The sequence below is a fragment of the Ptychodera flava genome, chromosome 17 (assembly GCF_041260155.1).
Source record: "Ptychodera flava strain L36383 chromosome 17, AS_Pfla_20210202, whole genome shotgun sequence".
NCBI classification, from domain to species: domain Eukaryota; kingdom Metazoa; phylum Hemichordata; class Enteropneusta; family Ptychoderidae; genus Ptychodera; species Ptychodera flava.
This window is the reverse complement of record NC_091944.1, coordinates 35,826,549-35,852,015: the sequence shown is the minus strand read 5'-3', so window position 1 is coordinate 35,852,015 and position 25,467 is coordinate 35,826,549. Positions and strand designations below refer to the sequence as shown.

Sequence of the window (25,467 nt, the reverse complement as noted above, 5' to 3'; positions counted from 1 at the left end):
TTGGTGTAGGTTAAATAGTTTACCAGGAAATCATATTGTGAAACAGGCACTTCAAGAAAACATAGATATAAATTCTCCTTGGGCAAATTTTATTCATTGTAATTTGGGAAGTTACAATCATATGAATGTCTTCAACTCCTTAAGAGTGACATCATATGCCCAGTTAAACAAGAAATTAAAAAGGAAGATATCAAGCGAGTATTTGAATTCTTGGAGAGAGAATATGTCAAACGATACAAGAAAAATGGAGGTGGTAATAAATTGCGTACATATAGAACTTTCAAGACCGGATTTTATTTTGAAAATACTTAAATGATTTGTCAAATTTTACTCTTCGCAGAGCTTTATCGAAATTTAGATTGAGTGATCATAGTTTAAATATTGAATTGGGTAGGAAAAGTAAGCCAAAATTGCCTTTGAAAGATAGACTTTGTCTCAGATGTGATAGCAACGAAATAGATGATGAGTTTCATTTATTATTCTCATGTAAAAAGTTTATCACTGAACGAGTTTTATTGTTACAGGAAAGTGGAATAGATTGCTCCACTTTTTCCGGTGTCACACAAAAAGAAACGTCCCTTAAAAGGGTTATGGAATATAATTTTCCAGATCTTGCTATATTCTTGAAGAACACTGATTTGTGCTGACCCTCCAGTAGCCTTCCCACTGTTAAACAGTTTGCTTATTGTACAACTTGGATACTTTGTTGTCCTCTTGAAAGTGTTCAGTTTTGTACTTTGTCCAAGTTTGGAATGTACCATACCACACTCTCTGCTAGTGTGAGTTGAGTATAATAAAGATTGACTTGATATTGACAATCGTTAGGAACTTTTCTGAGTTCCCTGCCTCACCTACGGGACGGTTTGTGCACGAATTAACCTCAAAACGAGCAACTTTAATATGTCAGCAAAAATTCGGATCCGGAAGATATCTACGTAAATACAACCACGGTCCCTGTGATAGAACTAAGGGAGCCGCCATTATTTACGGCCTGGGCGTCGAAGGAATTTCATTGGAAACTCTGAAATTTCGAGTAACCCCGCTAACCATGATGAATTTGAGTAACCCCACTTAGAAAAGTTAAATACCAATGCATGTATTTGTAAAATTTACAAAAATACAGCAATAGTGAAGACCTTTCAAATCCTGCTGTACCCTGCTAGATTATCATCGGTTATCTCATGACGGTTGAAAAAGGTGAGACCAACAAATCAAATTCAAAGTGACAACAAAGTACAGATATAAAAGCTCACGCTATAACCAGTATCCAACCATATAGTATTGTTTAATTTGGATGGGTATCATGACAGGGTTTTCACTAGGATATCTGACATAGCAGAAGTTGAAAATACAGGAGGGGGAATACGCGAGAGGCTGAGGGCAAAAGTCAGAGGGTGTGTCCCCTATCTTGCGTGGAAAATGTTGAGAAATTGATGTGTGCAAAGGTGCAGTCTGGTGCAATATGAGAGGTGTTTTTAATTTCTTTTTTTCATAAACTGTAAGAATACCCCAAGTGGGGAAGAGCACGAGATGAGGGTGTCCCCAATCTCTCATCAAAAATTTTGAGAAATTGATGTGTGTATTGGTGCAATCTGAGAGATATTTCGATTTATTTTGCACTCGGTAAAACTGTTTGAAAATACACTGAACGTACTCTGATATTTTTATTACATTTTTAGCATGATCAGTGTTTGAGTCACAATATTCAACAACCAAACAATGACAATTCATTTTGTAAAAAACAGTTCTCGGTTAACCAGAGATTGAAGACTAAAGAATATATATGCAGGAATGGAAAATCTGCGACCTTCTTGTGTCATTTGCAAAATCTTACATTTCTGTAAACGATATAAGAGGCCATCAGTCAGAGACAGTATTTTTTAATCCATTAAAGCTTTACATTATTTGTTTGCAACCTGGCCATCCATGCAATTTCTCCAGCTGCCAGCTTCTAATGAAAAGCCTGAATATGGTAAGGTTAAATGTCAAAATGGTTAGTCATAAACTGAATTCAATCAAAATATGTTTTCTGTGATAATAAAGGATGAATTCTCAACTGTTCAGTTTTGTCCTAGATCCTGTGAAAAGTTTGAGAAATTGATGTGTGCAATGGTGTAGTCTGGTGCAATCTGAGAGTTTTTTCAATTTGTTTTTTTACTAGTACAGCTGTCAGAACACCCCAAGGGAAAGCACGATTGAGGGGAGTCCACCTTCTTGCATCGAAAATTTTGAGAAATTGATGTGTGCAATGGTGCAATCTGAGAGGTGTTTCAATTCATTTTGCACCAAAAATTGAGTAACCCCCTTCTTTTTCTCCACGTTTTGAGCACCCCAGTAGCTTTCAATTTTTAGTGACCCCCTCAGATTCCTCCAATCCCCCAGGCCGTAAATAATGACGGCTCCCTAAAATCAGAAACGGTACGGTGAGCGCGCCGGCGCCGCGCCGTTCTGCCAATGCTTTTGACAATGAATTTGCATCCGGGATTTGCATCTTTTGAGGACACGACCTCACTCGAGGTTGAGCAGACATCAATTACCCACAATGCCTATGAAATGCCACCTATCTTGCTAGAAATTATCAGTAGCACCTGAAGCAACGATATCATTGCTCTCTGCGTTCACAGTCTCTATCAGGTACGCACATACTTTATTTATTTCAGTAAAACAGACTGTACGGACACGTTGCCTATTTTTTTAAGCGTTCTTCTTATTAGGCGATCGTTTCATCTCATTTAAAGAATATTTCAACGTTTCCGGGTAGGCAATATGGATTCATTCATTTTTTCTATTCAAGTCAATATGGCGATCCGAGTTGAGTGATGAAAATTGAACATTTGTAAATATTTTGTGAATGTTCAGAGGGGCTCTAGCTTGCAACATAAGCCCGTACGTTCCTTGGAGTGTTTCGCTATAACTGAGTTATAGCTTACTGCACTTGTGATATCGAGTGATCAATCAATATGTTTGTTTACAAAAAGCGCGCTATGTGATCGTGTCGTGTATATTCCGGAGCCATTCCTAGGCTCAGTCCATGTGTTCCGTTCTCGAAAGACACCATTTCACGATCTCGAAGACAGAATGTAGGTCTGCTCGCCAATGCATTTCATCACTGTGAACGCCAATAATTTAAGTTGAATCAATTTAACTTCATTCCAGAAGGTGGTTCTAGCACGATACCGCTACGACGGTTCACCATTCATCTTCCTTCGATTGACACTCAGCAACAGTACCGAGTATGTACCTGTAGCCAGCTACAGACACAACAAAAACTTTGAAAGCTGTACTCACGAACACCATATCTCTCTCTCTCTCTCTCTCTCTCTCTCGTCCTTCATTTTAGGTGAATTGTTCAATGTCATTGCCCCATTTACTTTCAATACACTGTTTGTTCATACTTGTTTGCCAATTGTTGCCAATGATTGACCTTTGAAGGGTCAGTCAATGAATGTAATGACACACAATACTCTAATTTAGCATAATGACCTGTCTACCTGTTTACTACATGACCTTTTTCGCATGGTTTTAACATGTGTCTTTAGTCATGCATACAGAATGTATTATGGGGGTAGAAGCAAGACTACCTCCGCGTATGTATGAAGCTCGGGGCGTGAGTGCTATCAGTTGAAATGACAAATCCCATAGTTTTGTGAAAAATTGTGCTAAGTTATTAGGCAGCAGTGCATATTCAGAGCCAAGTCATTATAGCATCATACTAAAATGAGTTTTGTAGATATCAATACAGGGCTCGAAATTAACTTTTTTCCCTGGTAGTCCCATTGGGCTACCATTTTCCTAAGTTGGTAGCCCACTAGCTGTGGAAACGCAGCTATCTGTTGGCGGGGTAGCGTGAGTTGCTATGCGGGTCAAAGGTCCGTGGCGGGATTGACCTTTGACCTGCATAGCAACTCACGCTACCCCACCAACAGATAGCTGCGTTTCCACAGCTAGTAGCATACTGACACGGTCCCATGCATGAGTGAAGAGGGTATTTTTGTAAAGGATATTTTATTTATATCCAGACAATGAAAGATTTATTTTTCATGATTCTATCCAGGAAGTGAATTTTACATCATTACCTGCAGATCATAATTAGGAGAACGGTACATACAGTATAGCATGTGTAGTGGTCATTGGTGATGCCTCAAAGTTTGACGACTTATTCACACATACGCAGAACTTATATGCAAATTTTGATGTTCGCCATGACAACGACTTTTTAACTCAGCACATGAAAAGATAACATGGCTAAAATGGATTGGTCATGAATTTCAGGATGACAACTTGGTACACTCATGTTCCTAACACCTTCGTGGCAATTTTGACTATATTTCTCCACCATAGTACACTACACCCGTGGCCACTTTAGTGTTGATCAAGGCTACTTGATACAGACAGAAATTCTGCTTGTATAAAGACAAAACAGGCCCTGCCAAGGGTTGTATCATGAGATGATCTCGTACACTTCGGAAAGCGTAATTTGTGAATGGCCCAGCAGCTTTTTCTTTGCAGTTTTAATAATTTTGTTTAGTTGTGATTGATACATTGTGATTAAATAACTATGAAAATGAATTTTCATTGGCCACCATTTCCCGAGCCTGTCATCCAAGTACATCAGTTCAGATAATGATATCTTATTGAAAGTTTGTCACAATAAATTGGACTGCACTGTCGTCTTTTAATTTGCATAACAAAGTCATAGTCGGCCTTTCTGTGTCCAGCTCGCTTGACTGTATAAGCGTCGGTCATCTAGCCCATTAAGTAATATCATGTTCCAGGCTTTGGTAGTCCGTGTGGGCTACCACTTTATGGGTTTTGGTAACCCCAGGGAAAAGTTGGTAGTCTGATGCGGGACTACCGCTAATTTCGAGCCCTGCAATAAGTGTCCAACATGATTCAGGGGCATCCAAATGGATCTGGAAATTGTAACCATCATGAACACATACTATTTGCAGAAGTATTTGAACAAAATTGAAATTTTAGGTTGGAAAAGTGAAAGATTTCTTTACCATTTGAAATTTCTCCCTGACTTCCTACAACTTCCTGCTGGTCACCAACTCATAATGAAAGCATTCCGTTCCACATAGGCCTTTAGGGTCTGCAATATTAAAATACATAAAATGATGAAGTTGTAGATAATTATCAAACATAAAATGTTTGATGCCTTCCATTCTTCTCAATTATGGTAAATAGCATTTAACATTATTTTAGCAGCATATCCATATAAAAGCCATAAAGTTAAGAAATTAGTTTTGTTATTATGTAGATTGTGTAACTAAAATTTTGTGGAAGTTGAAGTAGACTGCAGTGACCATTAGTACTTTGCTTTCTATGAGACATTTAAGTTGTATTATCAGTGTGCAATTTCAACAGGATCAGCATGGTGATTGATGAGGTCTTAATTCAAGGCTACTTTCCAGCCATTATCAACAGCCAAGTTGCTAAAAAAGCTAAGACACTGACAGTGTGAAATTGATTACTCCAATTTATCACAGCTTGTTATTTATACTAATCCACTTACGACAAATGACACACTCTCCATGGAGATTTCTGTGTCAAGAATTCTAATTGTCTAGAACCTACAACTCAAAGCACCCACTTCAGCGTAAGGGGTTACAATTTAATAGCAAAGCCTCCGTGAAAATCCACTTCAGACAATGTTTTTCTGTCTCTCTTTGGACAAAATCAGTAACAAATCTTAATAGTACTGATAATTCATGTAACATTGAAACTTTAGATATTTCACTCTTGATATATCCACTCTTCAACTCACATAGAAACAATTAGAATACATATATATATATATATATATATATATATATATATATATATATATATGTGTGTGTGTGTGTGTGTGTGTGTGTGTGTGTGTGTGTGTACGCCTATATGTGTTATGTGTGTGTATATATAATAGAGTATATATAATAGAGTATATATATCTATATATATCTATATCTATATATATATATCAGTGTTCTCCCCAGGATTTTTTAAAAAGAGGGCGAAGAGGTGGTGCGAAGCACCACAAGCGACCACGTAAGCGGTCGCGGGGGGAGGTCAGGAGGGGGGTGTCCCCCCTCCTGCCGTTGGAGCTTTTGAAAAACAGAGATTAAAATGGTCATTGGTGTTATTTGGTGGCACTTGGGGAGTATTTTTTTTGTATAAAAAACTCTAAGGAAAAGAAATCTGAGACAGTGTTCCACAACTTTTATTCCAGTTAACTGACTTCAATGAAGATTACATTTTTTGAAAATGAAAACATATCAACAGACATACATTTATTCATCGATGTCAAAATTATCACCATAGCACTCACGTGTTCTCATCCTCCGGCCGAGCCTAAACTCCTATAAAAACTTCAGTGTGACTCAAGCTCCTTGGCATGTTTATTCAGCTGAGTCGGTTACCTAATGCACGGTCCCTATGGAGGGACCGTGGCTAGTAACGATACGTTACGGCCTGCTGCCATCGATGAGTTGCACATGGGCTTATGATCTCGGATGACATCACAAACTCGCGAGATTTGCAAGATCGATGAGAATTACGTTTGCAGCCTGCAGGATCGACGATCACGCTTGCATTTTCCTTGTAAATCACTGTCAACTTTTTTCCTGTACATTTTATTGTTTTATTTTTCAAAAAAATAAATCTTTTTCATTTCTGGCCAGGGGGCGCTCGGAATTTACAAGAGGGCGCCACGCCCCTGTTACCTTATTCAGGGAGAACACTGTATATATATATATATATATATATAATATATATATATATATATATATATATATATATATATATATATATATATATATATATATATATATAACTTTTTAGTACCAATAAAAAAGATAATAATATGGTACATGTATGTTGTGTAAACATCTCAGCTCAGAATTATTTTTAATTTAGTTAAATCATAGAAGTAGACTTTATAATAAATCTGTAATGATGATATAATGGTAATTGTTGATACATTCTCTAATATTTTCTGTTTGTAAAATAAGATGTTAGGTTTCATCCTCAAACTCACATCAGATTCAGACTCTGGTTTCAACTTGTCCATGCAGCATGTACTCTGTGTTTGTGTGAAATGTTTGATGTCATTGTGGACAAGTGGTTGTTTGTCTGGACAAGAATTCATTTATCAACAATAACATCATATATTGTACACAATGCATTGTGGTGGCATCATTTTAAATGCTTTATATTTCAATGTCTGTGAGCGAGACAGAGAAGTAAATGTTCTTGTTTTACAGAACATAAATAATAAAAATATTTCAAACTGCAAAGATTGCCGGCATTTGGGTACAATACAACATACTGGTGTAGCATGAGCTGCTAGGTGTGTGATATGGGACCAATCGTACCCATGTTGACTGTACCGGTACTTCTATGTCCATCTATGAAGGGAATTATTTACTATTGTATTATATCAACATTTGTGTTTATGACATTAAAAACTGTTTTTTGGTAGTTCTAGCACAAAAAAAGTGGAATCTTATGTCGTGATTATTGTCAAACAGAATTTGGCACCTAGAATTGAGTGTTGTTGACATAAAAAGATACTGGTACATAGGACACCTACTTACTTTACTGTGGCAGTGCCAGCCACACAGACAACTAAAATTGGCAACGCTTAACGCAAAGGGCCAGCCAGACTCTCTAATTAAAGCAGTTCTAAGAGTGACATTCTAAATGTTAACACCACCCTTGCAATTAACTCCATGTACTTCATTATTTAATTAGTTTTAACGTCAATATTTTTTAGCTCATATTTGGTGTATATAAGTACCAAAAAGAGCTTATATGGTGAGTCTGTGTGTGTGTCTGTATGTATGTATGTATGTATGTATGTATGTATGTATGTATGTATGTATGTATGTATGTATGTATGTATGTATGTATGTATGTATGTGCGGATGTATGTCCGTCACACGCAAAAGCTCCCAAACTGCCACACCTACCATCACAGTATTTGGTGTACAGGTAGACCCAGGGGTTGAGATGTGACGTTGTTCAAATGAACATGTCAGTGTCAAAAATATGCAAATGAGGTAAGAAAAAGGGGAAATCCTGCAAATGTGGGAGTGGTGGCATTAACTGAAACAGCCCACACATCTGAGTTGGAGATTCTGTAATCTCTAACCTATTTGTATGCAGTGTACCTATTATGTGTAGGAGTGGTGGCAGTGACTGAAACAGGCCACTCCACTGACCTTGAGTCATTTCCTGTCATTGTTCATGAACTGATACATATTGGCAGACCTGCTGAAACCATGAAGGACTGTGTTGAAACATTCCTCTGCTAAGCCTGTTCCTAAAGTTGACCTCCAGTACCTAAAGTTTCAGACCTTATTTACTTTTGTCATTCTTGTTTTTCTGGTTTCTGACCAATTCAAACCAAATATGAGCACACTGTCCTTGACGGTATTTTCCCTTATCTGAATGTAAATCATTTGCCATTTTGTGAAAGATGCTTGAATAATGTAGTTGGAAATTGTATATTTAGTTTCATAAAGGGTAGCATGGTTCAGTGTTTTTTTTTCAGATTTCCATGATCTGTCCATGTAGTGAATACTGTAAGTTGTAATAATCTGAAATTGGAGATTTGTCATAGTGTTAGTAATAATTGCTAGCTTTGAGGCTTAGACACTGCAGAAAGATATAAACCAAGTATTTCAAAGCTTTCCTGTAAGAAATGTCAACATTGAACATCAAACTGAACATCAAACTGACAGAAAATACTGCGACCTGCTTTTCAAATTTACCCTAAAATTGTTGACTTAACCAAATACACACACTCAGAGAATTCTTACACAGAAAGTAGGTCATAGTTCTGTAAGATTATTAATTTCAATGTACCTGTGCTACTTACTGAAGATGTGAGGGATAAAACAATTTGAGCATCTGCTACTCAAAACATTGTGTATTGATGCTGTAGTATATGAAGATGTGAACTCCCATCACAGTGTTTTTGAATTCAAATTACAAACCTCTGTCACTTTTAAAGTCATGGCATCTACGACTTTTTACATTTTCATGATTTTGTTAGAAATTGAGCTCTTGTTTTTTATTCTCCCCAAAATATGGATCAATACAAGTATTTGCTGTGCCACCACAATGAATTGTGTACAACATGTCATACTACTGCTATCACATGAATTCCACCACTTTAATCTAGTTGTCAACAATAATGTATGGTATTACACATGCAGGCCCTGTTGACAGCTTTGTAAAGTGGGATTTCCCATTTATTTGTCTTAGAACAGCTACTAATTAATTGTTGCTGATCAAGTTGTTCCAACTTAGTGGTACAAATTTGTCTCACTTTCCAGTTGTAACAGTGAGTGGTTTTACTCTGGAATAAAATGGACGTGATGTGTTCTACAGACTCTGTATGCTCAAGAGATCACATGATGGAGGTACAAACCCATGCGTACAAGCGAGTGTGGAATTACACGTATTTCTAAGCACGTTTGCACATGTGGGTTTCTTTGTGCCATGGTCCATTATATTCTTGGTTTAACTGATTGAGCCTATTGTAGTTCATCAGCTAATACATTTGGAAATACTTATAATATTCTACTTTTCATCTCTGTTCAAGCGTTAATGCTTCTGCTTTTCTAAAAGTATTTCTCTTCTTTGTTTTCTGTGAACAGGAACTCAGAGATTGAAAAGAACCAGAACAACTCAGGTGCAAACTGATACACCATCGATGTGATGTTACATTGACATCGTTAACAACACACCCACCCCTGCTATGTAGATGAAGAAAACTATCTGACAGTGCTTGTACTCAAAATGTGGCTAATCAATATAATAATCAGGTGTTTACTCTAAGGGCTGACCAAAGCATTGGGCTTCCGTATTTATGTTTTGTCATTATTTAGTGTAGATGTCACTGTATGCTGTTGTTGGAAAGTCTAGTGAACTTAAAACGATGATTCAGTCTCGTGTGTACACCATCAATTTTCACACATGCCAGGCATTCCAGGTCATGAATGAACTGCGACAAAAACGCAAACTCTGCGACATCATCATCCGAATTGAGGAACATGAGTACCATGCACACAAGATTGTACTTGCAGGTTGTTGTCCCTACCTGCGTGCAATGTTTACAAACGGCATGTTGGAAACCGACAAGGACTATGTTGAAATCCGTGGGGTGGATCCGGCGGCTATGGACTTACTCCTGGATTTTATGTACACTGGAAAAATTGAGATAACAGTGGAGAATGTGCAAGGTGTGCTTGCTGGTGCTAGCATGTTGAACTTGAGTAGTCTCAGAAATGTCTGCTGTTCTTTCCTCCAATCACAGCTGGATGCATCCAACTGCCTCGGTAAGCTTTAACTTTTCCAATGCTATCTTTGAAAAGAGTATTCTCATTTTTTTCCAATTCCAAAACTATTGACTGTTGTGTCTGTACAAGACAGTTGTCAATAGTGCTTGTTGAAAGATCCTATTGTACCCGGTAGGTAAGTTAGATGTTACATGGGATAAAAACTAATAACTTTGGTGAAGAAAAATCTTAGCATAAGACTACCGGTATTCTTGGCAAGTTTTTTATCTTTCAAATTTTTGATATGACTGACATTGTTAATAAATTTTTCTGGTATAGCTTTCAAATATAGAATACAGCCATATACCGGTAGTTGTAATTTCAATTATGACCAAAGATACCATCCTGTAAAATGCCCTGGTACACTGTAATCTTATACTATAGGAGGAAATTATCTAAAAAATTTTCCACATCTCATGCCTTTTAAAATCATGAAAAAACATCTTTTTAGGAAAGTTTCCGAAAAAATTGTAACTCCCTGATAATAAACTCTAGGGTTTTTGATTTTATGTAACCTTAGCCTTTCTGAGAATGTATTTGAGTAATGTATAATAGTTCTCTTTTGATGTTTATTTGATTCCCTTCGTACAATAATCATACTTCAAAGTTGACAACGTGGTCATTGAATTGTGCAGCACTTGCTTCTAAATCCTACTGAAATAATGGTGTACGAAATTTGATACACTAACATATCAAACAAGAATTCATTATTTTGCCTATTCTTTTCATGATGACCTTATATGAACAAACATGTTCGTTTTATTGATTTTGTCATCATGTAATTACAGCAAGTGACATGCTGGTATGTTTTTCTTCAATTACAATTTGATATCTACCTCCTAACATTTACTCCATGGTATTCATGCTAATTGATATTAATGGCATTGTTATTCCAGATCCTTTTTCAATTTGAATAATGCACAAAAGCATGACATAATTGCAGGTGAAGAAAAAGCACAGGTTTTAGGTTGGGTGGGAGGATTGTTGTATTATTTGAGAAAAGGAGACAAAAACTATCAAACACTTGCTCAAAGTTTCAGCATCCAATCAGGTCATAATCTTCAAATACTTCCTCTACTGTAGTACTGTGGTGTATTAATTTCATAAGGAAATGCTTGTGAAAATCGAAAATTGAATTTTTACCCAAAGAGTGAGGTAACACAGAGATGGTGGCCATTTTTTTAGAATACATTTGGTATACCAATGTGAGGTTACCTTACAAGCTAAAGTTGGTGGCGACTCTTATGTGTATGTATGTACATGTATGTATGTACAGTATGTCCGTCAACATCAAAAACACGCAAACCGCTGCACGTTTCAGCTTGGTATTTGGTGTGTGGATGCATCCTGGGCTATAGATGGGATTTTGTTCAAATGAAGTTTGCACTGCCAAAATTATGCAAATGAGCTTACAAAATGTGAAAATGGTCAAAAATTAATAACTCAAGAACCACTGTTTTGATTGCTTTGAAAATTAGTGGGCAAGTACCTTAGGTAGACCTTATACAGTTATATGTATATTGTGAAGATATCTTGAATATTGTATTTTTGCTGAATTTTTTTATGATTTTTCTCATTTTAAGTAAAAATTCTTCTCTGAAACTGCTGGCCAAATTGCTTTCAAATTTAGGTTGGATATTTGCAAGGATGTTACCCTTCTAATTTGTTGAAACTACAACAGAATTGACAAAATTACCGTTTTGGGACAGTTTTTGTCATTTTTGGTCAAAAAATTGTAAAAAAAATAATTTTTCTACAGTTGCCCAGGGATGATAATAGTTGGATATGTGGAAATTGTCCAGAAATATGCAAATTTTGTCATTTTCGGTCAAGAAAACTTGTTCTCAAAAACTACTTGTCTGATTATAAGCTTTGTAATTTGATATAAAAGTCCTGAAGGATGTTATCTTCTGCTCAAAGCGTTGGGAAACCCCAAATTTGTATAATTTAGGTAATTTTGTCAGTCTTTGACCTTAAATGACCTATACCAACCCAGGATATGTTGTGAGACAGTGTTTAAGGCTGTGAACATAATTTTGTCATATTTGTTATCAATTCATAGTGAAATTTGATCCAGAAAACTAAGCTGAGGTTAATTTTTTCATTTTGGACCAATGTTTACAACTTTTCCATGCAAGACACACATGAACTGATAAGAATTTCAATCCAGGATAATTCCAGATGTCATAATCACCCCCCACAGTGGAAGGCGTTTACATTTGAATGACAGCACTGATAGCATTTTAAAAATCCCCAAAATCACCTACTTTACATTTCCCCACTCTCCCACCTTTTGTTTTTGTCAAGCCTTCTCTGGCTGATTTTTTTTTATTGACATTTGCTAATGTATGTAGGATCTGCTTGTCCCATTGCTGCAGAAGTTGATATGCATGTTTCTAAAGTTTACCTCCAGTACCTATGTTGCAGACCTTATTTGCTGTTGTCATTCTTGTTTCTGGTTGTACTGTGTAGAAATCATTGTCATAATATCAATGTAGAATTTTGCTGCACTGAACAGATAGAAATAACATTCATCGTTGAACCTTTGGTACCAATACCACTAGTATGTACCAATTCTGATCAAATGTGAGCAACACCGTATCATTGGCAGTATTTTTTCGAATGTCAGGAAAGTGGGTTATCTGTTTCTATAGTAACAAAATTTGCATTGTGACCCCTGATTGTCATTCTTGATTTCAAAAGAGAATGGTTGAAAGTTCCCTTCATGAGTGTTTGAGCAAAAGTTTTAAGTCCCTCAGTTTCAAGGTTTGTGCTACCTTTAATGCCAGCTTTTACGAATATATTTAATGATCACCTTTAACAACGTTCAAATCAGTTTAGTGTTTCCAACAAATGTATCATGAAGCTCTTTGACATTAAGTGTGCTACTTAAACCCATTTCTGTACACCTGCTCATACTTGGAAAAGTCTAGCAGTGAGTTCACTCACCTGGTAGGCAGACATACTGGTGCATTTATTTTGACAGTTTAATTGGAAAGACTGACTATTAACTTCTCACTTGGCCAGGTGATTCAATGTTCTGAGTACACTGTATGCCTACTTCCTATGAGCCACTTCAGTATGAAATATATCATGGACGTTTTTCGGTATAAATTTTGTCAGTAAGTCTTGCCATTTTATCCAAGATGATGACATTCCTTCATATTTTAAAGGCCGGTGTGTTTAAATATTTGTTAGTTGACAAATACGTTTTTGAGTTGATTCAGATGAAGTGTACCCGTGTTGAGATATTTATTAACCCTTTCTCCCCTGGGTCATAGCAGTTCACAATTTTCAGACTAAAAATATGCTGAATTTTCAGTGGCTTACAGATAAAAATATTCTCTAAAATTTGATATCAGTAGTTCAACTCCCATTAAGAGTTTAAATTTTGATATTTAAAAACTACAATCCATAGATGTTTTGAACTTGAACATTAATGTGCAATACTACTGAAAGTCCCTGATAAACTGTACTACGGAATGTCCAAGTAAATGTGTTCAAATTTGTATAACATGATTAGATTTGTTGAAAAAGGTCAATAGTTGAGACAGTCTTCCTAATCTTTACAAAACTCCTTTTTCCAGTACACCTGCGTTTTCCTCAGAACTGTTATACTACCGGTACTAATATTGGTATATGCAGATACATGCTAACTTGGTCAATGATAGAAAACTTAGTATTGTCAGGATGTACTTATCATATACCGGTACTACGGTATATATGTTGAGCATGTATATCTAGCATTTTTAAGTTTCAAAATTTTCATTTGTCCTGGATGTTTTAGATACAGTTCATTTTTTTCCATCACAGGTATCCATTCCTTTGCCGACATGTACTCCTGTGTGGATTTAGAAGTCACTGCCAGGAGATTTATCTATCAGCATTTCCTTGAAGTTATCAAGACGGAGGAGTTCTTCCTTATGTCAGAAGACAGTCTTATAGAGTTACTGAAAAGTGATAAACTGCAAGTGGCGAGAGAGGAGGAGGTGTATGAAGCTGCTATGAAGTGGATGTATTACGATTTTGTGAATCGGCAACACTTGGCGTACAACTTGCTCCAGTACATTAGACTTGCTTTGTTAGACATGCAGTACTTGAAAGAAACTGTCTACAAGTCAGATTTCATTTTACAGAACCCAGACTGTAAAAGTCTGGTTGAGAATGCATTAAGGATTCGAAACGATAACCAGGCACTGTCGCTGATTGGAAACAGGGCCCAGCCGCAGAGTATTTATGTGGTAGGTGGCAGAAACAGTGTGGATTGTCAGTTGAACAGTCTGGAAAGGTATGATGCTATCCGGGATAAATGGATTCCACAGGTAAGTGTTTGAACAAACTAGCCCAATCTGGATGAGTTCTAACTTTTTACATATTCGGTTGGATCAATTTCTCCATGCTGATTATAGCATGACTTACACGAGACAGATGTACCCCATGCTTTGTTTATAATGTCCATCTCCGATGTAAAAAATGGAAACTGTTAAAGGCCAGTGAATTCTTTTGAAATGGCTGTTTGTGTCAATGACAGGTCTTTTGTTCCACTAAAGTGTGCATGTTAAAACAAGCAACTTTCACCTTGTGGAGATAACATGAACAAGTGAAATCAACAGTGTTATTATTTTATGAATGAATCGGAAGGTAGACTTGAATTCATGTTGGTGGCAGTATTTTGATTCTGCTTGAATCATAAACAACAATAACATCCGGCAATTTATCATGTTAGGAAAAGTAAAACCACAGTAGTAGGTTTCAACACGTTGTGGAAATAATACTGAAATTATTTCCCTACAATTTAAGGCACTGGGAGAATGTGTCTCTCTCCATCAAGTCCATTTATCTGCCAATTTAAACAGATGTCATGTGTCAGTAGTAGTGTACTCCTAGTTTTATGAACCACAATGCTGATCATCCAATATTCAGAAGTCACAGAATATTCAGAAGTTGATGACTCTACTGAGCATGACCTTTTGTATTGTCAGTGACTACGTAATTGGTTGCTAAGTGATCGAGGAACGTGATGAGGCGATATATAGATAAATTTTGTGAGTGAATAGAGCAAAGGTGGGACATTGAATGACCTTTAATATCAGAGAAACTTAGCCAGTTATGACATGTATGTGATGTATGGAATATTCTATTTAAAATACTGATATATTGTACAACTCTAGTTTTAAGCAACTATACCGGTATGTATGCAAGAAGAAGTTCAACTCCAAGTTTGAGCCATAAATGTATCACAGTTGCTATTTGTTCACAGCATACAATGTATTAATTTCCGTGATACAAATTTTGCTACATTTTATGCATGTCTTCACTTACAAACACACATGCAGTTACAGGACAAAAGACTCCCCAGCTCACATGCTCTTTATCCTGCTTCTCTTTTCTCACAAAAGATGGTTGAAGGCCTGGCTTTGTGCACTGAAATTTAATCTTTTATAAATGCTACTGGCTATCAAGGACATCAGAATGTTGAACAGTGTAGTTTGAATGTCAAATGTTTCCGCCAAATAACTTGGATTATATAACAGCTCACTTGATATGCATGCAGACCTTTTGTAAATTCACATCATCAGAACATTCAATATTAATCAGGATTTGAAGAGATTAATGACAAATTTCTTCCTACACATTTAGGACAGTTTCAATTAAAGCTTGTATAATCTCATATATGCTTGTCTGACTTTCTAAAATGAAACTCTGAGAGATTTCCATTGATATAGTCAGCACATATTACTAAAACAGACTTTTTCCCCCAGCACAACTTGTTTTGAATGAAACATCAAATAGTCTGCAATATTAATTCACATATTTGCTGCACTGTAATGTCTTCTCAGAGCGTTCCCCCAGGGCAGCTGTCATCACCAGACAGCTCAGACTGTTTTCATTCGAACAAAGAGATAGATAGCCTTGTCTCTTTTCATTGCATTCTACTGTGCCATTACTTTGAAGGACAGCTATAGGCTGTGATGGTGGCACTAACTTCATCTTGAAAAAGCTACCTAACTTCATCGATTTTAATTATGGTAATTACATATGAATTAATAATGAGCAATATGAAGCAATAATTACGCTTTTTTCACAGCTGTGGACATCCATGATATAATAGCTATTCAGCGCTGTTTTTACAGTCACGTTTTTTAGCCAATTACTTGATAAACGTGCTGAACCTGATAGCTCTAAAATCTTTAAATCATTCCAAGTATTAGGTGAAAAGCTTAATACGGAATACAAATAGTGTTTGAACACACAATGGGTATTGTCATCGATGACTCATCCTTGAATAGATAACTGTCATCACATAGATGGATTACATTAAGTCCAAATTCACCTACCTGACATGTTTATGCATACTAACAACTATTACATCACAAGTAATAATATTCCCAACATCTGCTGAATATCTATTCATCTTTTTGTAAATTGTTTTACAATTTATTAAAATATTATGTACGTTTATGATCTGCTTAGTGATTTCTTCATAAAACAAAGCAGGAGTATTTCAGTATTATCATGCATGAATTAATGATGTTTTATTAATGACATTTAGCTAACTAAAACCCAAACTAAAGAAATTGGAAGGGAAACGAATAACAAATAAATAAATAATAAATAAAGTAAATAAATAAATGAAGATTCATATATCAATTTTTCAGTAATTGTTAGCAGCTAGTGCCTGCAAATGTAATTGAATTGCTAATTTGATTTCAGAATTTTTACATAAACATCACTGTTTTCTGAATCAAGGTCAGACTCTATTCAATGCAATATTCCATGAGAAATTATGCATTTGTGCAATTGTAAAACGAGGCCCATATTGCAGGGCTCCCGCTACCTATTCGCCAATTCGCCAAATGCGAAAGAAAGTTAAAAATGGCTACAAAAATTCCTGTTTGGCGAATGTAGTGGCTATTGAATTCTTAGACCTCCTCAACAGTAAACTACACCTAACAATAAAATGTTGTAAGATGTTGAAACAGTTTACCCTCCTTCCTACAAAGTTGCAATGTATTGAAACAGTTTAATCTCCTTTCTACAAAGTTACAAATTCCCTGGTATGTAAAACAAACACTGTTGCTGTTCGATACTACAATACATCACCAACGTAACGTCCATGAATACACTGAGGCCTGCTTTGCTTCTGTGAGTCCTGGGTCGTCCTAGTGAGTCTATCAAAAGTTTTACCTTCTTTGCTGTATCAAAATTTGGCCTGCAACTACTCAGTTTGATAGTAAAAACCATAATTTCAAAGGAAACTTTCACAAACGGAGCCATAATACAAAGGACAAGGAGAAAATCTGAGGTTTTCTGAAAGGTCAAGTCTAGGTCATCTCATCATGTGATGTCATGCATGAAGACCCCCTAATTACACAATTATGGTTCCCAAGAAACCACCTAGGGTGGTCCAATAGGTGAAAGGTAATTTTGCTGCCTTTATACAAGAAATTATGTGATTCTGAATGATTTTAATATTTTTGTAGATTCCACCAGTTTAATGATCTAGAAGTGAATGCCAATTTAAATGGCATTCAGCTTGACTGACTCCCTTTCGGCCTACTTTCAAACTGCTATAACTTATACAAGAAATTATGTGATTCTGAATGATTTTAATATTTTTGTAGATTCCACCAGTTTAATGATCTAGAAGGGAACATCATCAGACATTTCTTGATGATATCAAAATATCAAATGGAAATATATCTGGGCTAAAATGTTATCATAATCATTAAAACAATGAATGCCCTCAAACAGTGAGTAATTTAAATGAACATATATCGTTGTGTCTTGTTTTACAAGAATTTTGTTTGGCCCAGCCCTTTTTGTCCCAAGAAAAGTACTTATACTCAAGATGCTATTTCAGCCTGCTTGATCACAACTATGACATACACGTAAAACCGGGGCCTTAAATACCACAATAATCGTATCTACACTGCCATTGTGCTATACCATAAATGCTGTCTTCTGCATGGAAAATTGTTTTACTTGTGTGGCTCAAACATTTAGGTTATGGAAGACTGCATAAATTTGCCACATGAGAAGCCTGTAACTTATGACAAGCTATCATACTGTGAATACTAACTGAATGTGGCAGAAATATTCAATCTGTACCTCTTGTAATATACACTTAACATTGCTACCAGACTTTTAGAATTCAATTGCTACCTAATTTTCTGGTGTTTAAATTTTACCACCAAAAAGGATTTCTATCCCTGAAAAGTCATAAAAACACAGCAAAAATGCAAAAACTAAACACATATTTCTTTAATGTAAAAACCATCATGAACATCATGCAAAACATCTTGATTTGTAAAATTAGGGATCCTGAATGACGAGAAAGCTGTTGCCACACTTGAGATCATAAACTGGCTAAAAGTTACTCAAAATGGCTAAAAGATTTTTGATTTGGCTAATGAGTTGGCTAATCATTTTGGTGACTTAGGGGGAGCCCTGATATTGGTTACAGTATTCAGTGCAGAGAAATATTTATATAGTGTCGACAGTGATATATTGGGCATGAGAGATTATTAATATAAGTAACATGCTTTAATTAATAGAGTTACTACATTTTATTATCACAGTGAAATTTAATTTTATGAATTGATGTAGAAATAGCCAGCCAATTAAATATGCAAATTACAAATGATGATTTGCCACATATACCATATGGTACAATTTTTGAATGTAATGAAAATATAATGATATGGAAGGCTATTGATCATCCATTGATGGTTATCTATCTACAGGACATCCAATATATTATCCAATCAGTTTGCAGAATAGTATTCTTATGTTTCATAAAATTCCACAGAAAAGCTAGAACTTTATGACAGTTATTTGAGATGTTGTATCTTTATCAGATGTTTAACACAATTTCTATTAGGGTATGGTGTACCTAATTTTCGTCTGTTGTTCCAATGCTGAGAGTGCTATTTTTGTCAAATCAGTGCAAACACAATGATTGATTTGCCGGTATCTGTGGTCTATATTTCCCATGCATTCATCATATCAATACTAGTATAGCATCTCCCTGGCGAGTCTGCTTCCTGCAAACTCAAATCGATACTATTATAATCTGACTGGAAGAACAATATGCAACATTGTCTTTATTCAGTGATTATTTTGTTTACACTTTTTCAAATTGCTGTTGGTTTGGTTTGATAACTATTATATTAAAATAGCTACATTTTATCTCACAATAAGGACGATATTTTATACATCAAGAGAAACAAGAGTGCCAGAATGATTTTGTTAGAAAATTGACAAAAATTATTTAGTGTGTCCCAAAAGAGTTCCGATAGGTTTTTACAACTGACACACATGACTCAACAACTAGCTTAGGTATTGGGTTGATAAAATAAAACAAAAAAGGCCCAATGCTATTTTAAAATTTTCCCAGCAGTCCCAGTTACTATTTTTATCATGAGCAGCAACACTGGCAAAGCCTGTTACAGGACCTAGGATCAAGCCCTGCCATAATTTCTGTCATACTTATTTGCTACCAGTACTTCTGTGAACAAAAGCAATATTGTTGTTACAATTATACTGGGTGTCCAACTGGTCAAGAAATTCACATCTGATCATTTCTCTGTTCATAATTTTTCACTTCAGTGTATTATAGAAAAATGTAATGATAGTACAAGGATCCTGTAGTAGCATAATTTCTGTCTTGTTCATCCTCATTAAAGTGTTCATCATCCCTGCCTCCTAAATGACAGATGGGAATTATTAAGATGATATTAAGTCATGGATGAAATTCCAATACCGTTGGCAATGCCTATTAAATGTCAAGTTCTACATAAAATATATATTGTAATTTTCTGTATGTTCCCTAAATGCAGCATCGCTTTGCATGTCACCATTTGTGGTAAGATCATCCTTTGAGAAGTATACCTTGCCTCTTGTCAGCCGTCACCTTCAGAATAATCACACACGTCAGTACAGGAGACAGAAATGGTTATCTGTGACTTTCCTCCATGATTTATTCGGTGGAAAACATTATCAAATTCCCTTGTGATATCAGACACACTTTGTGACAAAATGAGTGAGATATCATTTTGTGGAATGTAGTTGTTCATGAAATATCAAGGCTGTTCATATCAGTTGTAGCTGAAATAGATTTCATAAGACAAGAATAACTTCCCATTTTGATGTGTTATTTGGACTTGCAGTTACCTGCAGCTATATGTGGGAGAGCTCGTGTGATATTTTATTTAGCTTTGAAAGAGTACTTATTAAGAGGCACATTTTACATTGCATATTACCGTATATCATACTATATTGGTGGCGCAAATACAGTGATCTGATTGGTCGAGATGTTAAAAGAACTATAATAATGGTATATTTGTGATATACCACGGTTGGCACACACACACCCTCTCGGCAAGAGCAAAAATCCCGTTTTGACGTTCCATGCCAGAATTTCAATCTACTGTTATGATGTAATAGCAATAAAGCACACCCAGCAACAGTATATCATTCTATTTTGATCAGTTCACTTCATATATGCACTCACTATTGCTCGTGCATATATTTCATGAACTGGTCAAAATCTTGTGGTATACCATCGCTAAGTGTGCTTTATTGCTTATTATACCATCATGGTAGTCTGTGGATACCCATACAGTAGAGGGAAAGGATGGTACTATCTACCGGTATGCTGGATTATGCAAAACTTGGAGCCTAAAAATATGCATCATAATTCTAGACTTGTAGCAGGAGTGTCTTATGTACATGTATCTGTCTAAGCAGATCTCAATCACACTGATATCTCAATGAAATGGATACAGTTGATTGGGCTGATGGTACACCTACCCATGTGAGCTAATTCCCCACTGAACACGGCTCATCCTTGCAAATTGAAGTCCTGCTGGCTCATGGTAGTGCGTGGGTGTGTGTGTTTGTCCTACAGTCAGGAGTTTACCAGTGACTTTCATTTGGTAAATGTCAAAAGTGGTCAATTTGCTCACCGCTGGTTTTGTACAAGTATCTTAGAACTGATTAGGCTGTGAGATCAGTGACGGTAACTGTACCCACAAGCATATATCAAGGATACTTTACATGACTGTATTGTTGATGAGCATCTGGTAATGGTTAGAATGCAAGGGATGTACAAGTATCTGTATTGTGACAAGAAGTCATCAGAATCAGCAACTGCAAATTTTTCTTGGAAATTCTACAATTCAATATATTTTTTGAAGTAGCATACATTTTTAATGAATTCCAAACTTCAATTGCTTTGCCAAATTGGACAAAAACGGTAAGGCATAAAAACTCTTTTTAAGGTAGTATGTGCCTCGAAAGTAAAAGACTTACACTTTCGCTCAAATTTTCCTCAAGGAATATTTCAATCATTCACTTTCAAAATCTAGAATAAAAATCGGGGCTCACCGTGCAAATTTTGATACTAGAGAAACAAATTACTCAAGATTTACCGATATTTGAAATTCAAAATGGCCACCGTCCCTGTGTTAACCCTGTGGAGAAAAATAAAATTTTGTTTTCAAAAGATTAAGACAGTGAAAGTTTTACTCAAAGAGCTTCAAAATGAACCTCCATAAGTGGTAGACCAGAAAAGAATTGAAAAAGTTTGAGAGTCCCAATATCTGTCCTGAGGCGCATTCTACCCTAAACAATTTTCACTCCAAACAGTGGATTTTCCATTTTTGATCTCTCACCAATGTTTGTGTACAGATGAAACCATGGTTATTGTTCCGAGAGTGATTTCTGACAAAACTAAGAAAAATTCTTATTAAAATTTAGTCAGAATAATCAACAGTGTCTATTTTAATGTGAGAAAGTGTCAGGTAATTACAAAATGTATCATTTCATGATCATGTCTCATAATGTACTGATCCTGCATCAGACAGGGAATGAATATCTCATGTGTACAAGTTATTAAGTTTGAGATTGTAATAGGCTGCAAACATTCTGTTGCTCTGAAAATAATTTTTGTACATATGATGAAACTATGAAATAATATTTAATGTCTTATGACAGACCAACATTAAAAAAAACTGTGAATCACTGCATTGTATCTTTCACCATATCAAACAAGACTTTTTTTATAATACCTGTATACTATAAGTAGCTTGAGATGTGTACCTCACATTGCAATGGTAAATTTACTTCTAGTCATTCTATTGCCCGTCCACGTAAAGCAGAAAAAACCAAAAAATTTTACCGCTAAATCAACTATTAGAATCTAAAGTTTCATGCCTATTCGAGAATGTCTGCTTGTCAGCAAAGTATCAACATTGTCCAAAAACAGTTTTTCATTTTGACCTGTAGCAAAGATGGGCTTGGATAATTTGTTTTGGCAATTTATTTGACATGATAGGCAGATTCGCTTCAATTCAGCAATTCATTATTCAAACAGCGGTATGAATCACAATCCTTGCATTGATTATTTTGCCAAATCGGATCTGGAAATGTCAGTTCTATAAATACTAATCCCTACAGAGGATGATAATGTCTGTCTGATTTGTATTCCATCTCTGCAGGAATGCATGACAATGGCTAGGACAGCGGTTGGTGCGGCTACATTGAATGGATTGCTATATGCTGTGGGTGGAGAGTGTGCATTGGCTGAGAGTCAGGAGGAAACTATGTATCTGAGATGTGTGGAGTGTTACGATCCACTTCACAAGGAGTGGCTCCCTGTTGTTGACATTGATGTAGCAAGATCATTCATTGCAGTAGCAGCCCTGGGTGGTTACCTCTATGCCATAGGTGAGTTAAATGTCAACAACTACAAACAAGTCATACCTTTTTTAAGGCAAGGCCATTACAAATATCAAGTAATACTTGATATCGTTATAGCCTTCCAAATCACTTTCCAATTTCACTAATTTTTTGGTAACATTTGTTGTGTCAGAAATTTACAATTTGAACTGAAAGGTATCATGATAATTTCTATTTTTCTTTAGTACATCTGCTTGTTAAGTGCTGACATAGTCATGTTATTTTACGAGGCTTATTTCAGATATCCAGTCTGTTTTAGCATCCTGTGAATGATCTAATTTATGAATGATGTGAATGTATCTGTGAAATATGTGATCAATTGACTGAAGGGAAAGATATAATGAACAATTCATACACATACCTAACAATCATCACATCGAAAACTGAAATATGTTTTAACTTATCTAATGCCATAGAAAAGATAAATAAATATTAGGTAAATTATGCAACAATTAACAAATTTTTATGGCGTATAAAATAGCCTGTAATACACAGAGTGGGTTTGCGTTAAAGTTCCATAAGCTGTAACTTTACATATCATTGCCATCATTTTTGTTCTGTGTATGAAATACAGTTTCTTGTTCTACTTTCAAAATAACTTCCAAATGAGTTGTGTTCAATCTGTCAACAGAGACAGTACCAGTACATATGTAAAGTGTTATTATTGACAACTGATGTCATGTCCCGACTAGAATTCATTTGTAAACAATAAAATTACTCATCGTACACAATGGGTGATGATAATACTTCCTGTATTTCCATATCAATCCGGAAGAAGAGTAGGAAATGTATTTGTCTTGTGGAACAAAATAGTGAAAATAAAGTCTAAAGTTGCATCTGTTTTCCCTGTAAAGAAACCTGTTGTTGATGAAATGAAATCATCACTTCACACCAGTGGAAGAGTTAGTCAGCATTCCTGATAAACTAATCCCTCAACTCAGAAGTGTTTTGGGACAACAATGTGTCTTTGCTTTTCCAGTTAAATCCTTTTTTGTACAGAAAAATGTGAGAGGAAGGCTTTGTTATTATACACAATAATTCAATTTCAGCACAACTGAAATGCAATTTAAATGCAATAAATATTTAATCCGAGAGTTCAAATCATGCATTGACTGTTCTATCTCAGCAACAAAGAAATTTACATGTGAACAGCAAGGAAGGATGTTAATGTTGTTGAAATTCATTACAGAATTTTTTTACCATTACTTATTTAATGTTTTGACAATACGGGTACCTATTTTCTCTAGTAATTTACAACATGTGAAAATATTAGGCAGCTTATACAGTGGGTTATCTCATTCAAAACTAATGGAGGTGTATCCATGAACCCTTTTAGCGCCAAACTCAGTTTTTGTCGCCTTTACAGAATATATATCTCAGTCAAATTTTTTCAGATTTTTGCCCAAATTTTGATAAAGAATTGCAGCCAAGGAAATGTGATTTCCATTTAATCTAAAATTATCGAAAAAATTACAGAAAAATTAATAAAAATTTGTTAAAATGTTGCACTAAAATTTTGGTTGGAAAAATTACAGCACTCAAAAGGTTAAACCAGTTTGTCAATCATAGAAACCATCCACTGCCATGTAGATTTCTGTTGATATCTGTACTCATTGTATAAATACAACAGAAATATTCACTGAGACAGAATGTCGCTTGATGTTATGTGCATTTGAAAAATGATAGTTTATGCTTTTGGCCATGGTTTGCCAAGGCAGTCTGCAAATTTTTCCATTTCATGATCAAGAAAGTCACTGTGGAATTGAAACAACTTTTGCATTGAGGAAAAATTACCTCAAATTACTGATGTTCCATTATATTGCCACCATTCTTTCTTTGAACTCTATAGGAAAAATGAATTTTCAATTTTCACTGAACTGGATTGTTAAACTTTTAAATTTCTTTACAAGTTTGAAATGTACCGTCATATAGAGTGTAAAGCAGTAAGCTATTATCAGATGGATAAAGTGTCTGAATTTTGCCTCAAAAGTTCATGATGTTATCGCTTTTCAGTTTACCATTACCATAAAAAGAAGAATAGCTTGCATTTTCTGATTATGCAGATATTCAAATGACAACCTAACACCTTGTTAGCTGTATTTTTGTGTGTTTTACTTACCAAACGAATTCCATCCAATTTTCGGGAGATGTTTTTGATTCCGGTTATTAAATGATGTCTTTGAATATGTCACTATTTTAATCAATTCTGATGTGTACATTCATATTTGAAATATTTTGGTTAGAACTCTAAAACTATCTGAAACCTAACTTGTGCGTTCATTGCAAGATAGAGCCAATGGGGGAGAGCCAGTACAGAATGCAATGTATTAAAAATGCAATTTAGACAATATACATCAATCAAAGATTACGTACATCACAGTTATTTTTGTCT

The 25,467-nt window shown here is 35.5% G+C and overlaps 1 protein-coding gene across 1 annotated transcript in view; it reads left to right on the top strand.

The window, feature by feature from the left end:
* Positions 1 to 2,552: 2,552 nt before the first annotated feature.
* LOC139116185 (kelch-like protein 17) overlaps positions 2,553 to 25,467 on the top strand; it is a 36,086-nt gene continuing 13,171 nt past the window's right edge. Inside the window, exons 1-4 of the mRNA XM_070678745.1 lie at positions 2,553 to 2,634; positions 9,651 to 10,331; positions 14,145 to 14,653; positions 22,835 to 23,063. Coding sequence (XP_070534846.1) covers positions 9,887 to 10,331; positions 14,145 to 14,653; positions 22,835 to 23,063 — 1,183 coding nt within the window. The 5' untranslated portion in view covers positions 2,553 to 2,634; positions 9,651 to 9,886. The remainder of the gene's footprint in view (positions 2,635 to 9,650; positions 10,332 to 14,144; positions 14,654 to 22,834; positions 23,064 to 25,467) is intronic.